Source organism: Pieris rapae, chromosome 17, assembly GCF_905147795.1.
Source record: "Pieris rapae chromosome 17, ilPieRapa1.1, whole genome shotgun sequence".
In the NCBI taxonomy this organism is placed as follows: domain Eukaryota; kingdom Metazoa; phylum Arthropoda; class Insecta; order Lepidoptera; family Pieridae; genus Pieris; species Pieris rapae.
Window position 1 is genome coordinate 4,636,921 of NC_059525.1, and position 13,303 is coordinate 4,650,223.

The window sequence follows — 13,303 nt, forward strand, 5'->3', positions numbered from 1 at the left end:
TTACCTGTGTAAACCAGTTCTAGAGTAATACAAGTGGTCGTAAGCGGGTAATATAATGCAGTGTTACGATCTTGACGCGACTGATCACGTGGTAGAAGGCGATATCAACAGGTTATTTACATTTGACTTTTTGTCGGAGTGCGGAAGTTGGTGCCTTTGTCCTATGTTATAGAGTACTATAAAGCTTTGTGCGTAACTTATTAAATTATAAACTTGCTAATATTTTTCCATAAGTGTGTCAGTAATAACTGATGCGTAATAACGCATTCAGGCTTCGGCGGAAAAAGAGATATTGCTATTATAGATGCGACCTTGAATTAAACACACTGATTTCATTGATCGTGAATATTATACGTAGACTTTTGAACATACGAAATTCCTTAGGAACAAAATATGTTTAAAAGGGGAATACTGAATTGTAAACTTTTTTCTGTGTTTCGTCAAAACTATGGAGTATATTATCCTTGTGTTTCATAACGTTTTGATGCTAATGCTTTCAAGAAATGTTAGGTAACATTCAACCAATGATGAATGATTCAATCAAATCACAAAATATGACGCGAACAGAATAATAAAGCAACGAAACGAAAGCTTATGCTTTTTGGTAAACGATGATAAATATACTCTGACCTATTTTCATATAGCACAAAGGAACTTTGGCACGATATATTACGATATTTGTCACTGTTATGGAGTAGCCCCAACAATATCATCAATACATTGTAGATCCCGGGGGCAACCTTCGAAGGAAGTCCAGTTCGGTCGTTATCATAGATGCAATATTTATGTTACGCTGCTGAAATACATATTAAAAAATCAAGAGCATAAAATAAAAATTTAATAATCTAAGTGATTGGATTGCTACGCCTCTGTTTCGATGTTAAAATAATAAAAAAATTATCACCGCTTGCAATAACGCAAACTACACAATAATGTTGTCTGTACACTTTACAACCTTAGTGAGAAGTTGGATTATTAATAAATAAATTTTATACGTAAAATACGTAAATTAACTAATTTACGGATTGTAATAGCCATCTGTCGATACAATTATCCATTGTTAGGTCGGATCGGTGTACGTGGATAGAGCTTTTTATGAAAATGACAGTTCAACTGTGTCCATATCATATCTTAAGATTTTAACTTACACCAGTTTTAAAAATAATAAGTTATTTGATATGTTTTACACATAGGCATGTTTTTTTTAATATTATTTGTACGGTTTTATTTACTTTATATTGATTATCAAATATAAGTGTAAAGAGCGAAGAGATGCATTTTATCGCAAAGAATAGATTGTCTTCGTATGGTTTGGTTATTGGGAGGTTATATATAGGAGATCGATCGACTGTCACGGTCTGATCTCAGTTTGTTTTCAATCTAAGATTATGGATTAATTATCGGGTTTGGGCGTAAGTCGTTAATAGTCGTATACTACACGTGTTTTATGAATGCTATGGACAGTCTCACTAAATTACTAAGTTTTAGAACCAAGTTAACAACCTAAGTTGTAAATCATAGATACAAAGAGCTTTTTGCAAATTTTATTTACGTAGGTGGATTGTATTAACCAATTAAACCAAAGTAATAATATAATTAAAACGAAATCACAAATGTCATATTCCCACATACGATAGAAAAGCTCTAAGTCGGAATTTGTGTATGTATTGTATAGAAGCTCGTGAGAGCATTATATAAGCTATTGCATTGGTAGACGAGTCGTTTATTTTAAATGCGAAATGAAAAAAACATTCATGGGCTGTAGTAAACTGCTATGTGAGTTGTTGCTGACTTTTGGTGAAAAAAAACCAAACATTTCCTGTGATATTGAGTATGTCGCCCCTCCACTTAACGTAAGATAGTCAACTTGTTTCATATTTAAACTCGATACATTTACGATCGGTCGTTGATAAAGCCGAATTTTCCGAAAATTTTAAGTACTAATGTACTGCGAGTGGGTAGTGGTCAAATTCATTGTGTTGCCAGATTTGAATTATTTATTTGGACCAAATCTAAGTGATTGTGAGTTAGTTCTAAACCGGTAACAGGATTTCAATGTAGGTCAGTATGGAATTTTAATTACTTGAGTAATTTTAATTAATGCACATTAAATTCGACCTATTCCATTTTTAAACAGTCGAAGTATTTAACGATTTAAATTACAGGTGTGGTCCGATAGTTTAAATTTATATGGCCCAAAAAAGTCTTCGTTTTTAAATTTTGGGGAACTATTGAAATTAAAAACAAATACTTTCTGTCTTGTTTATAGTGTTATTTTGTTATGAATTCTTATATTTAATACGAAAGTACATATATACCTACAATGTGCCGAAATTTAAAATATAAATAAAATAAACGACGAGAAAATTCCACATAAAGAACTTGATAAACTTGGTAGTGTACGGAAATGAATAGCTGTAGGAAAACTTGCGCAGACGCATGCCTCAACCGTTCTATGTGCAACGCGGAAGTCGCTTTGTCATAACTTGAATGGGGTATGTTCTGTTCCAACGATTATTTATGCTTTTATCTGCTATAATCCTGTTAGACCTTTATCATCCATTATTAAAATAAGGTTATACAACTAGCGGCCGTACTCAGAGTCTTTCTAAATTAATCTAAAGACTAACTAAACGATACAATAATTACAATAATGATTTCGTGATTTAAAAAAAAAAAGCTTTTTGGCTTCCTATTTAAACCTTATTATTTATTGAACTATTCTGATTAAGTCTAGATTTATGATTTTTACGCAACATTACTAGTATCTTCTCCAATGATAAAAACATGAATACAGTGAGTTTTATTCATAAGATTAGGTGTTTAATGTACATAGGCACGTGCCTTATACAATAATTATTAATTTATTTCTGTTTTATCAAATACTTAGGACAACGCATCGGTAAGAATGTTATTTTGATTATTACGAAGCAATAAGCAAGGTTTTTCTGCACTAGACATTTAAGAGAGCTTCTTTATATTATATTATATCAGGTCTTTAGGGATCATATAGATCATATGGGGCTCCAAGCTTTCTCCGTTCTTCAATCACATGCTGATTCTTTCCAGATTTCAAGAGTGAGGTTTTCTCTTTCATCATATCCACCAAAGAAAGGGATTAATAATTTTGTCAAATAAAACTAGATTTTGAATCGTTGCTAAATAAATATATTTTTCAGCCTAACCAAAAATGACTGGCCACATTTCACCGCTCTTCACTTTTGTTGCAATTTTAATTATCTGCGTCATTAACATCGTGGCTAACCCTGCAATTGGTGAGTTTATTATAATTTACAATATAACTTTCGCTTATTTTCGATAAAAATCTTCGTAAAAACAAAGTCGCTTCCCGACGCCTGAATATCTGACCTTTATTACACAAGTTTACAATAAGCCGAAACGGTGTAAAGAAATCAGTTAATTTAACTTCTGAAAGAATGTAGGAAGTATAATTGTAAGTCAAATAATACATGCAATAAAGTGTTGCAAGCCCCTAGCTCACGAATTTTTACTTTTTCCACATACACTAACTTTTAATTCCAAATCATGCAAATGGAAATATATCTCACGGGAATATATAAGTGTAAACAAATAATCAAAGTTTGAGGTCATTTGGAGGACGATAAAATGTTTCATACAAAAAAATATATCCCTACGTTTGTCGGTTCTATCTGTCACTATACAGAAATTGAATATAATCAATTTCCCGTCAAGGCGTGAAAACTAGAAGTAATGTTAAAAGCAATTCTGCATCTATAATATTAGGAGATTAAATTAAAAGGAAATTTAACACACAAAATTAAGTAGTTATAACAGTTAAAAATAAAAATCCAGTTTTGCCATATTCAAATATGGTATGTAGGAAGAATGTAAACCTAATGCCGGAAGAGTAATCTAATAATTAATACGTCGGTATAATTTTAATAAAAATCCCCGCTTATGATTATACCAAGTAATATTTATACTAATATTAATAGGGAAAGGTTTAATTGTTTGTTAATACTCGTACTGCTTTGATTATTGTGTAATATAGCCCTTTGTTCAAATTCCCTTAGTAACACGATAATTATTAAGCTACCATTAAATTACTTGAATGGACGACTTTACGGTCTGTAGCGAAATTGTTTCTTGTAACTTTAAGTACTGCAAATCAACGTGGAAATAAAAAGGATTTATAACCGTAAATTAAAATGGCTACAAGCTGCTAGCATGTTTCAAAATTCATCTTTTGAGTTAAGTATTTCGCTTGGAGTACAGTCAATGTTTCTCTAACTACTGAATCTTTGGATCGGGCTTGTCGATTTTTTTAATTGCCACTCAAAACAAATCTTTCGCAATTAAATTCTTGTGAAATGATCTTACATTGGTCTAAGTGTATAAAGTATTTTTTAATACAGTTGCTCAAAAAGTGGCATATTGCAGGGAGGTATAGCGTTCGGAAAGTGGGCTATTACACACTCGTGCTTTTTCTTTGCCATTCCCGCACTCGTGCGTTTTCTTTGCCAACTGTCAAAACAATGTGTATTAAAAAGAAAAAACCAATCACGAAGGTTTTATTAAAAAACATTCATAGAAGTTTTAATGATATATGATTTCTAAATATTATAATAATTGGATTCAATAAGTTCGGTTAGGTTTCTTTTCATTTCATATCAATGAAAAAAATATTAAAAAGAATTTTATAATATATGCAAATACGTATTTTTAAAAAGTTTACTAATAATTGGATTCAATAAGTTAGGTTAGGTTTATTATATTTCATATCAATAAAAAATATATTAAAAAGAAAAAACTAACCATGAAGTTTTTACTAAAAAAAATCACAGAAGATTTTATGATTCATGCAAATATTTTAAAAAGAAGCTACTATTTGTTTAAATATCAGATTTAATGATTGGACTCAATGAGTTAGATTTGGTTTTCTTTCAATAAAAATAGTCTACTGAAGAATTGGCTGTATGGGCCAAGTTCCCTTTGCCTACCCAGAATGGCGCCATTTTCCAAAAATTTTCCTTCGAGTTGAGTTATTTGTTGCACAAAATGAGTAATTTTGACGATATTTTATTTGAATGAATACCACCCGAACGCAGTATAATTGCATAAAATGCTTCGGAGAACAATTTACCGGAAACATATCTAAGTGCAATGAATTTATTCCGTAGATAGAAGAGAAAAAAAGTAAATAGTTTAATTAAATTGCTTAATTTTTTCGCAACTGTATTAAAAATAGTCGTTCAGTACACGTGCGGTACCGTCATTGCAACTTGTCCCGACTGTCAACCCTCACCTTCGGCTGCGCCTCGGCTCGGGTAGACATTTGTCGGAACTCTTTGCAATGACAGGCTTTCCGCACTTGTAATGAAATATACTATTACCCCCGAAAACTTGCAAAACAGTGTCCTAAGCTTCTCGACCGAGACACAATTTTAAGGGACGTTCAAAGACAATGACCCCAATAACATCACTTTCACCGAAATCCTTACGCAATGCTTATTGCTTGCACTTGACCTCGTGCGATCGGTGTTTGATTTTTGCGAGAAATCTATAAATTCATTTACGCAATGGTTTGTCAAACTTTGTTTTTTTGCTTCAAATCCTAGAACCTTTCACCTTATTTTTATTTTCATTCTCTTCTTATAATATAGTCTCTAAAATCGTTAAATTTTCTAAGATGTTTTGTAGAGTTATTTATAAACAAACAAATCCCAATTGTTATAAAATTTCGGCATGTTTATTTATTTTTAAGTAGATTAATAAACTTATAATAATGTAGATACCGATATCGTATATATATATATATATAATAGCCTACTTCCATATATACCAAAATTACTTACACATCGATGTAAATTACATAGCTAATAAGTAGCTGAGTAGTTTTAATTTCATGAACCCTGAGAGGTGAATGACCCTTAGTTTGATTTTTATAACCAAACAAAAAACAAAATCAAAATTTGCTGGCTTCCGTTTCCTAACATTAAGGATCTGTTTCACAATGTCCGGATAAGTTCCAAATTAGCTATTTATTACTTATTGGTAAACAATATTGTCGCATTTCACGACTGTCAGATAGCGCTATTCGTCATGAAACGCGAAGTTTCTTATTTAGAACTTTTATCTTCCGAATAATTTATGTGTTGCATAGCTTATCCATACATTGTGAAATAGACCCTAAGAGTTGCGAGTTTTATCTATAATAAGGAAATGGCAAGTAAGGTGAGAGTGAATTATCAAAAATCTATGCATGATTCGACAAAAATCAGAGACGTTTCTCATTTAGTTCCCATTCATAAGGCTTCTACGACACGATTCTTCGTTTCTTATAACTGTTTCTCGTAACCTATAACATGGATAAGTACGAAAAAAAATGGTAATACATTTCAAAGCTTTACTAACTATGATTACCTGCATTTACACTGCCAGCAAGTGCAGAAAAACATCTACTTATCTATCATTGAAAAGATATATATAAATATTTTGACTTATTGTCATTGGTTTTTACAGATAATAAGCTTTTTAAGCTTATTTTTAGACTTTCAAGTTTTTATATAATAATGTAACAAGTTTTGTTCACAGCAACTGGATATGACCCTTTAGAAGTGTGTATCGAGAACTGTGCACAATGTAAGAAGATGCTCGGTGCTTGGTTTGAGGGACACCTATGTGCTGAATCCTGTCTTGAAATGAAAGGGAAACGCATCCCTGAGTGTGAAAATTTTGCTTCTATCGCGCCATTTATCAACAGATTATGAATCGCAAAGATTTTATAAAGATTATGGCACGAACGGTCAAACGATTAAGCTCACTTAAGCTTCATATGGACCTAATCATTAAGTAATCATTGATACATGCGATCTATTTTAAGATTTATTTATCTTGCCTTTAGGATATGGGTTACGTAAGTACATATTAAGGAAACTATCTGGATGGTTGTGAATACACCCACTTAACTGCTTAAGTTTAAATACAAACAGGTATCGTTGCTGTTGTGTTATGTATTTTGTAACTATTATATGTACTAGAGATTACTTTATTTAAAATCAACGCCATCTCGTCTAAATTTTAGAAACTTTTGCGGTTAACTCAAGAAATCATCACAGATGATTTTAGTTAATCACCTCACGGGAAATCTGTTTAATGGGATAAGGACGAAAATAAAAGTTTAAATTTAAATTAAATTCTACTTGCAAAAAATATTTTTTTTATGAAGATAAATTGTCTGTTAAGTTCTACCATGGTAGAACATTCAATATTAATTTTGTTGAATTGATACAGCGCCATCTATCGTCAGCACTACACACAAAATTAAGATACTTCTCCAGTAGCACAACCGAGAATTGGACAATGTAATCGGTATGGACTGTGTTTGTATAGAAGTATTAGATTTATAAAAAAGAAAATATCTTTTTGATTTTCATTACAAATACTTTTCTTGTCATATTACAGAATAAAAAATGACGAATGCCAAAGCATTGTATTGATATTTTTATTGTTTAGTTTTTATACAGGGATTATTTTTAAGTGTAAATAAAACGATGCATATTTAATAACATTTTATTTCTTTCCTTTTCGATATATAATTATTTTGAAGCCTAAACCTTAAAAATATTTTAGAAACTAATACTAGGAATGTCCATTTCTTTGCTTTGAACAACGGTTCACTTAACACGATACGGAGCCGAGACTTAAAAATATGATTCTCATAATTGTATTGGTTTCTATTTGAATAGCACAATTAGCCTTTTAATTGAATGATTTATTTTGATTATACCCAAAACATGTCTTCTTATACACAATGTCTTAGTACCTTTATAAAAAATATACATAGAATTAATAACCGTCTACTTTTTTCAAGTCGGTTAAAAATGTTCAATATAATTCTTAATTTGTATATTTACACTAAAATAAATCAGAACAGCCTTTGTAAGATGAATATAGCGCCCTCTATAGCAGAATGGCCTTATTTGGCACATTATCAAGCAAGCTCTGCCAATTTTTAAATTGGTGCTATGTTAAAGGAACTTATCCAAACTAAAATCTATTTTATTTTATTTTATCATGTTGAAATAAAATAAAATCATTCCTAAATTTCATCATGTTTGTTTTTTTTTTCAACATTGGGTATAGGTACTACAGTCAGCGTCAGAATGGATGGTCACCATTTGTGTAGAACGTTGAAATATCATTTAAAAATTACTTCCCAATTAATTCCACACATTATTGTATACGTTAAAAGGAATAATATAAAATAAATTTAAAATATTAATATGAATGAGTATTGGTATAATACCCAATTGTATTGTACCAATTCTTTTTTTTTGCATTTTCTCTTGTACTCAATGTAAAATCAATTATGTTATTCTTTCACTTTGTACCGATAAACATAAAGTACATACAGTTAGGCGTTCTGTTACTACCTACCTTCCTTTATAAACCTATTTTTAACAAAATATTGCCTGTATATTTTTACCAGGTGTTGGGAGGAATAATGATAACGTTATTCGATATCTTATTTCCATGATTATTAATAATTTGAAAAACCTAGGAAGAAGCAAATAGGAAGTAAAATATGAACTATATATTATATGATAGGTATTGGACGCTCACCTACAAATACTATTCAAAAGCGATGCATATTGTTCCAAATAGGCACATGTATTATTGCGTTAACTATTAGTTAGATATATGAAGTTACAGTTTTGTTGTTACATATAGGCTCTGATTTAGCAGCTAAACAAATATTTTAATGAAATGTTATTATGTTGACACTAAACTTGTCTACCTAAGATTAATTATTACATTTTTCATTCACAAATAAACTGAGGCAACAACGAAAAACGGACACAAATAGTCTAAACTAAAGTCTCAGTTAACAGGAACTTCTAACGGTTGGGATTCACTTTCTGTAATTGGTTGTGTTTCTTCTGTCTCTGTGGGTAATTCTGAAATAAAATAAACGATAAATAAAATTACTTAATGAATAAGTAAATAAAATAATTTAAAACGTTTAATTTTTTTAAAGACATTATGTAAGGACATTTTTTATAATTTTGCCACTCCTGGTATTATATACATAAGGCAATTCAATTTCACTTACCTGTAGTCTCAGGTACGGGGTCATTGACCTCCTGTGAGGGTTCATTCACCTCCATTGGAGCATCAGAATTTGGTTCCGGCTCTTCTATTGGAAGCTATAAAAATAGTGGTTTGAATAATTATTTTTTAAACACAGCAGAAATTAATTTTAAAGACTGCAGAAAATGGTCACCTCGAGTAACATTAAAAAAAATTAGAGCTGTCACGGGACGCTTGGCAAACATCGACATTATTTTGTAAAAGTAATATGCAGAAAAGAACAGACTGTGATAGGAACTAAATATGTCATAATGATAAAATAAAATATTACGATTTTTTTCCAGATAACGATGACTATTTGTTGAATAAACATTATTTTCATTAAATAATTTTAATGTGAAATTTACTACTGCATTCAGACTGTATATCATTTAGCGTGGCGACGCGTCGCCACGGCATGCGTCGCCACGCCAGAAATCGGTTTTACGTGCGGCTATAGATGTTTCACATCAAAAGTCTTTGGTTATAACTAAATTGAGAGATAGTGGCGACGCGTCGCCACGGCATGCGTCGCCACGCCAGAAATCGGTTTTACGTGCGGCTATAGATGTTTCACATCAAAAGTCTTTGGTTATAACTAAATTGAGAGATAGCATAATGTTCTAACATTCATTAATACTTTCAGTAATTTTTAATGTTGATATTACATTTATTAGACAAAAATTCTCACCTCGGGGGCAGGCCTAGGCACTAAGCCAACTGGGTGCCTCACACTAAATGGTGCACAAGATTCATAATACCGTATCACAAAGTCAGGGTAAGCTTGACCTAGGTCATGGCCTGGGACTACATCCACTTCAGTACAGTTTTCCCTGAAATAATTATACATGATTTTTAGAATATAAGGCTAGCTATGCATTTTCATATTGTGTAGTGAGTAAACAAACTTATGTTCATGGCATATCTTCTAACCTGGAATCAGCAGGGCTTCATATATTAAGTCATGGATTGAGAATAATTAACTGTATGCCAAACATTATATGCCATATGTATAACTACAAAGACATACAGGCAGTATAAATTAGAAAGATTATACTGGATTTTTTAAATCTCCCACATTACACCAGAATTGAAATTTTAAATCCAGTGATTTGATTATATTTAACTCACCATTGAACTAAAAAAAAAAGAGTTCCATGGAAAAGTTGTCCAGCCAAGATTTTCTCTGGAGCCAGACCTCTAGCTAACCCTCTGGGTTTTTCTATCTCCTGGAATTAGCAAGAAATATGTGTTAAAATGAAACATACACAAAGTCTGAAATATTATTTAATAATTACTGACATTTAAACTAAACAATATTTTGTCAAATACTGTTTTTTTTTATATTCTAGACTTTAATTTTAAAAACAAGGTTTATACATGCATTTCTAGTAAATTTACATATGTTCTTGTAAATTTTATACAAATACAAACTCCACCTGAAGTTTAAACTCGAGATCTCTAATATCAAGCATGCTGATTACTAGATCTGTGAAGCAGGTGATAATCTAAATTAAAGTTTCATTTCTAGGAATTACCTCTACTCTGTTTTTTGTTGTCTTCTTATCACCTCTCTTTGACCGCTTTCTTGTTGTTTGACCTTCATCAACAGCCTCTGTTGGAGCTGGAGCTTCCCGCTCTCTCTTTAACCGTGCGTCTTCATAAGCAGATATCAGTTCAGGACAATCTAAGTTATCTTCTGGTTCCCATGTATTATCTTCACTGAAGAAATATAAATATATGATAACTATGCAAAACATAGTGAGTAACAGGAATGCATTATTAAATTGTGTCTCACTCAGACACATTTGACACATAATCAAACTAAACAAATGCATAAAATGAATTAAAGAAAATTTTAAATGTTTTAAAGAAATATCTCAGAAAAATAGACAAGATAAATTTATACTTTGCAAAGAGTAATAAAATACCTTAGATAAAAATCATAACAAACAAAAAAGACAATTTCTTTTTGGAGTAATATTAATGTTTATCTTACTTTGAGTATCCTTTCCATTTTAGAAGATATTCAACTTTTCCATTTTTAACTCTCCTATCTAAAACCTTTTCAACTGAAAATTCCTCATGCCTTCCACTCTGAGGTCCTGTTATCTCTGGAGGTTGTGAGGTGGGTTTCTCAACAATCTCTGCTGTATCCATTGCTATTTGATCTGGTGGAAAATCCATAGATTGCGGAAATGACACCATAGGTACATCCATGACTGATGAATTGAGTGAATTTTTATTGATGAGTCTACGTTTTGTTTGATAGGTATTAGAAATTCAGTACTTCAAGAAGTTACCCGAGTTAATTTGAATGGATGAAAATAAAACTTTTTATCTATAAAAGTGAAATTAATAATAAATTTGCTGGAATCCGATGTAGCGATTAGTGGACGTCTATTTCGACTTTTGTTGTAAGTGGTGCTAATTATTATTATATTTAGTAAGGAATAAGAACTAAAAACAAAAACTATTAACACAATTAAGCTCAGAGGTCGATTTTACTAAATCTATAATATTTAAGAAAATCTAATTGTGTTGTTAGTTGTTAGTGTTATGTGGTCCATAGACTATGTGGCCGGCTTTATGACAAGATAATTTTGTTCACAACTGTCAGCTACGTACAACTCATAGACTGGTCATATAATTAAAGCTGCTACACAGCAAAAATATTACGATCCTAATTAATTACACCTACAATTATAACTCTTTATCTAAGTAATAATATCACTTTTCATGATTGCCTGCCAAATCTGCCAGGTTTAAAAAAATATAATCTCGCTAAAGTAAAACGGCAGTACACACAATGTTTTTTGTTAGTGGTCATCATTTAAACAAAACTAAATAACATGTAGACTATTTCAAGGCATTTGATTTAATGGATCACTAAATTTTAGGAAGAGTTTATGGGATGTTCTATATTTTTATAAATCACAACCCATTTTTATCTTTGTTAAATTGATATATTTCATCACAAACAACGGTAATTAATTTATATTCTTATAGAAAAGTTCATAGGAAAAAATACATGCTCACTCATCTTAAAAGTCTGTTCTGAGTGACGTCTGTTTTCTTCTTTTCTAAGTGTCCTGTATTTATATTGCCACATACATCAAAATCGTATAGAAAATACTACACCATATAGTATGTACATTTTAGTGCGTATCTACGATACGCTACAAGTTGTAAAGTCAGGGTGTCGAGTACAAATACATAATTAAATACTCTACATAGACAACACAGCAAAAATCAAGACGGAAAAGGAAGGCTGCGACAAAAATATCCTTAGAGGAGCAAGACAGGGTGACTCAACTGATAAAAATCACCCCAACTGTTTATTATTCTAGAAGAAATATGCCGAAAGTTACATTGAAATTTGACCCATCTGAGAATCGCGTCGAGACTTGTCCTATACAGCACAAGAATTACAACTTATGCTCTAGAACTAAATGCTTGTTAAGAGTTGGACATCCAAAAAACTAAACCCATGACCAATGGTTGGAATGACAAAATAGTAAAAATAGATGAGAACATAATAGATTATAATTGAGGTCAACAATATCCAACTATGATTTAACAACAAAGGAAATAGACAAGTTTATTGGAATTGCATGGAAGAGATATTGGTCCCTACGAAAATAAGTTATGAAAATTAGTCAAACAAGCATGCACATTAAGAAAACTTTTCAATACATGCATCCCAAATTTTACATAGGGCTACTAAACATGGGCACTTACCAAATAATAAAAATATTTAATAAAAAGCAATGGAAAAAAGAATTGGAAAAGAAGAATTGACAAAAAAGAATTGAGAAAACACAACTTAAAAGGTGGACTGATTAAATCACAGAAATAGCTAGAAAGTCACCTAGACGAAATAAGTATTCAATAAGGAAATATGAAGGATAAAGGGAGAGGCCTTTACCCGTAGACACACATAATCGCTTATCGTAGATCAACAATAACTATAATGTATATATTTTATATTTCTGATATAAGGCTATAAATAAATAAGAAAATAACAACAATTAATACTGTATAATATTTAAAGTATATATATTTAACATCTATACATTTGTCGTTTTAGTTGCGGAGCCTTAATTAAGAGGGCGTTTTGGTTTCTATTATTCTATTCCATAAATTATTTTAAACTAACCACAACCATAGATAAAGTAAAGAAATCATA

General features: G+C 31.1%; 1 protein-coding gene across 1 annotated transcript; it reads right to left on the reverse strand.

Annotated features, from left to right (window-relative positions):
• Nucleotides 1-7,669: 7,669 nt before the first annotated feature.
• Nucleotides 7,670-11,699, reverse strand: LOC111003801 (chromobox protein homolog 1). The gene is made up of 6 exons (XM_022274494.2): nt 11,114-11,699; nt 10,653-10,836; nt 10,246-10,343; nt 9,806-9,947; nt 9,098-9,191; nt 7,670-8,942 (listed from the first exon to the last, which is right to left on the reverse strand). Exons 1-6 carry the CDS (start codon nt 11,332-11,334, stop codon nt 8,866-8,868), a joined length of 816 nt encoding a protein of 271 aa, XP_022130186.1. The 5' UTR covers nt 11,335-11,699; the 3' UTR covers nt 7,670-8,865.
• Between the last annotated feature and the right edge of the window lie 1,604 nt (nt 11,700-13,303).

What these genes read in the sequence shown, in the direction of transcription:
- LOC111003801 (XM_022274494.2), bottom strand. Translation starts at nt 11,334, where the DNA reads ATGGATGTACCTATGGTGTCATTTCCGCAATCTATGGATTTTCCACCA. An exon ending in CTTTTTTTTTTAGTTCAATG is followed by an intron (nt 9,948 to 10,245) that starts GTGAGTTAAATA and finishes TAATTATTTCAG; the next exon opens with GGAAAACTGTACTGAAGTGG. An exon ending in TGCCTAGGCCTGCCCCCGAG is followed by an intron (nt 9,192 to 9,805) that starts GTGAGAATTTTT and finishes CTATTTTTATAG; the next exon opens with CTTCCAATAGAAGAGCCGGA.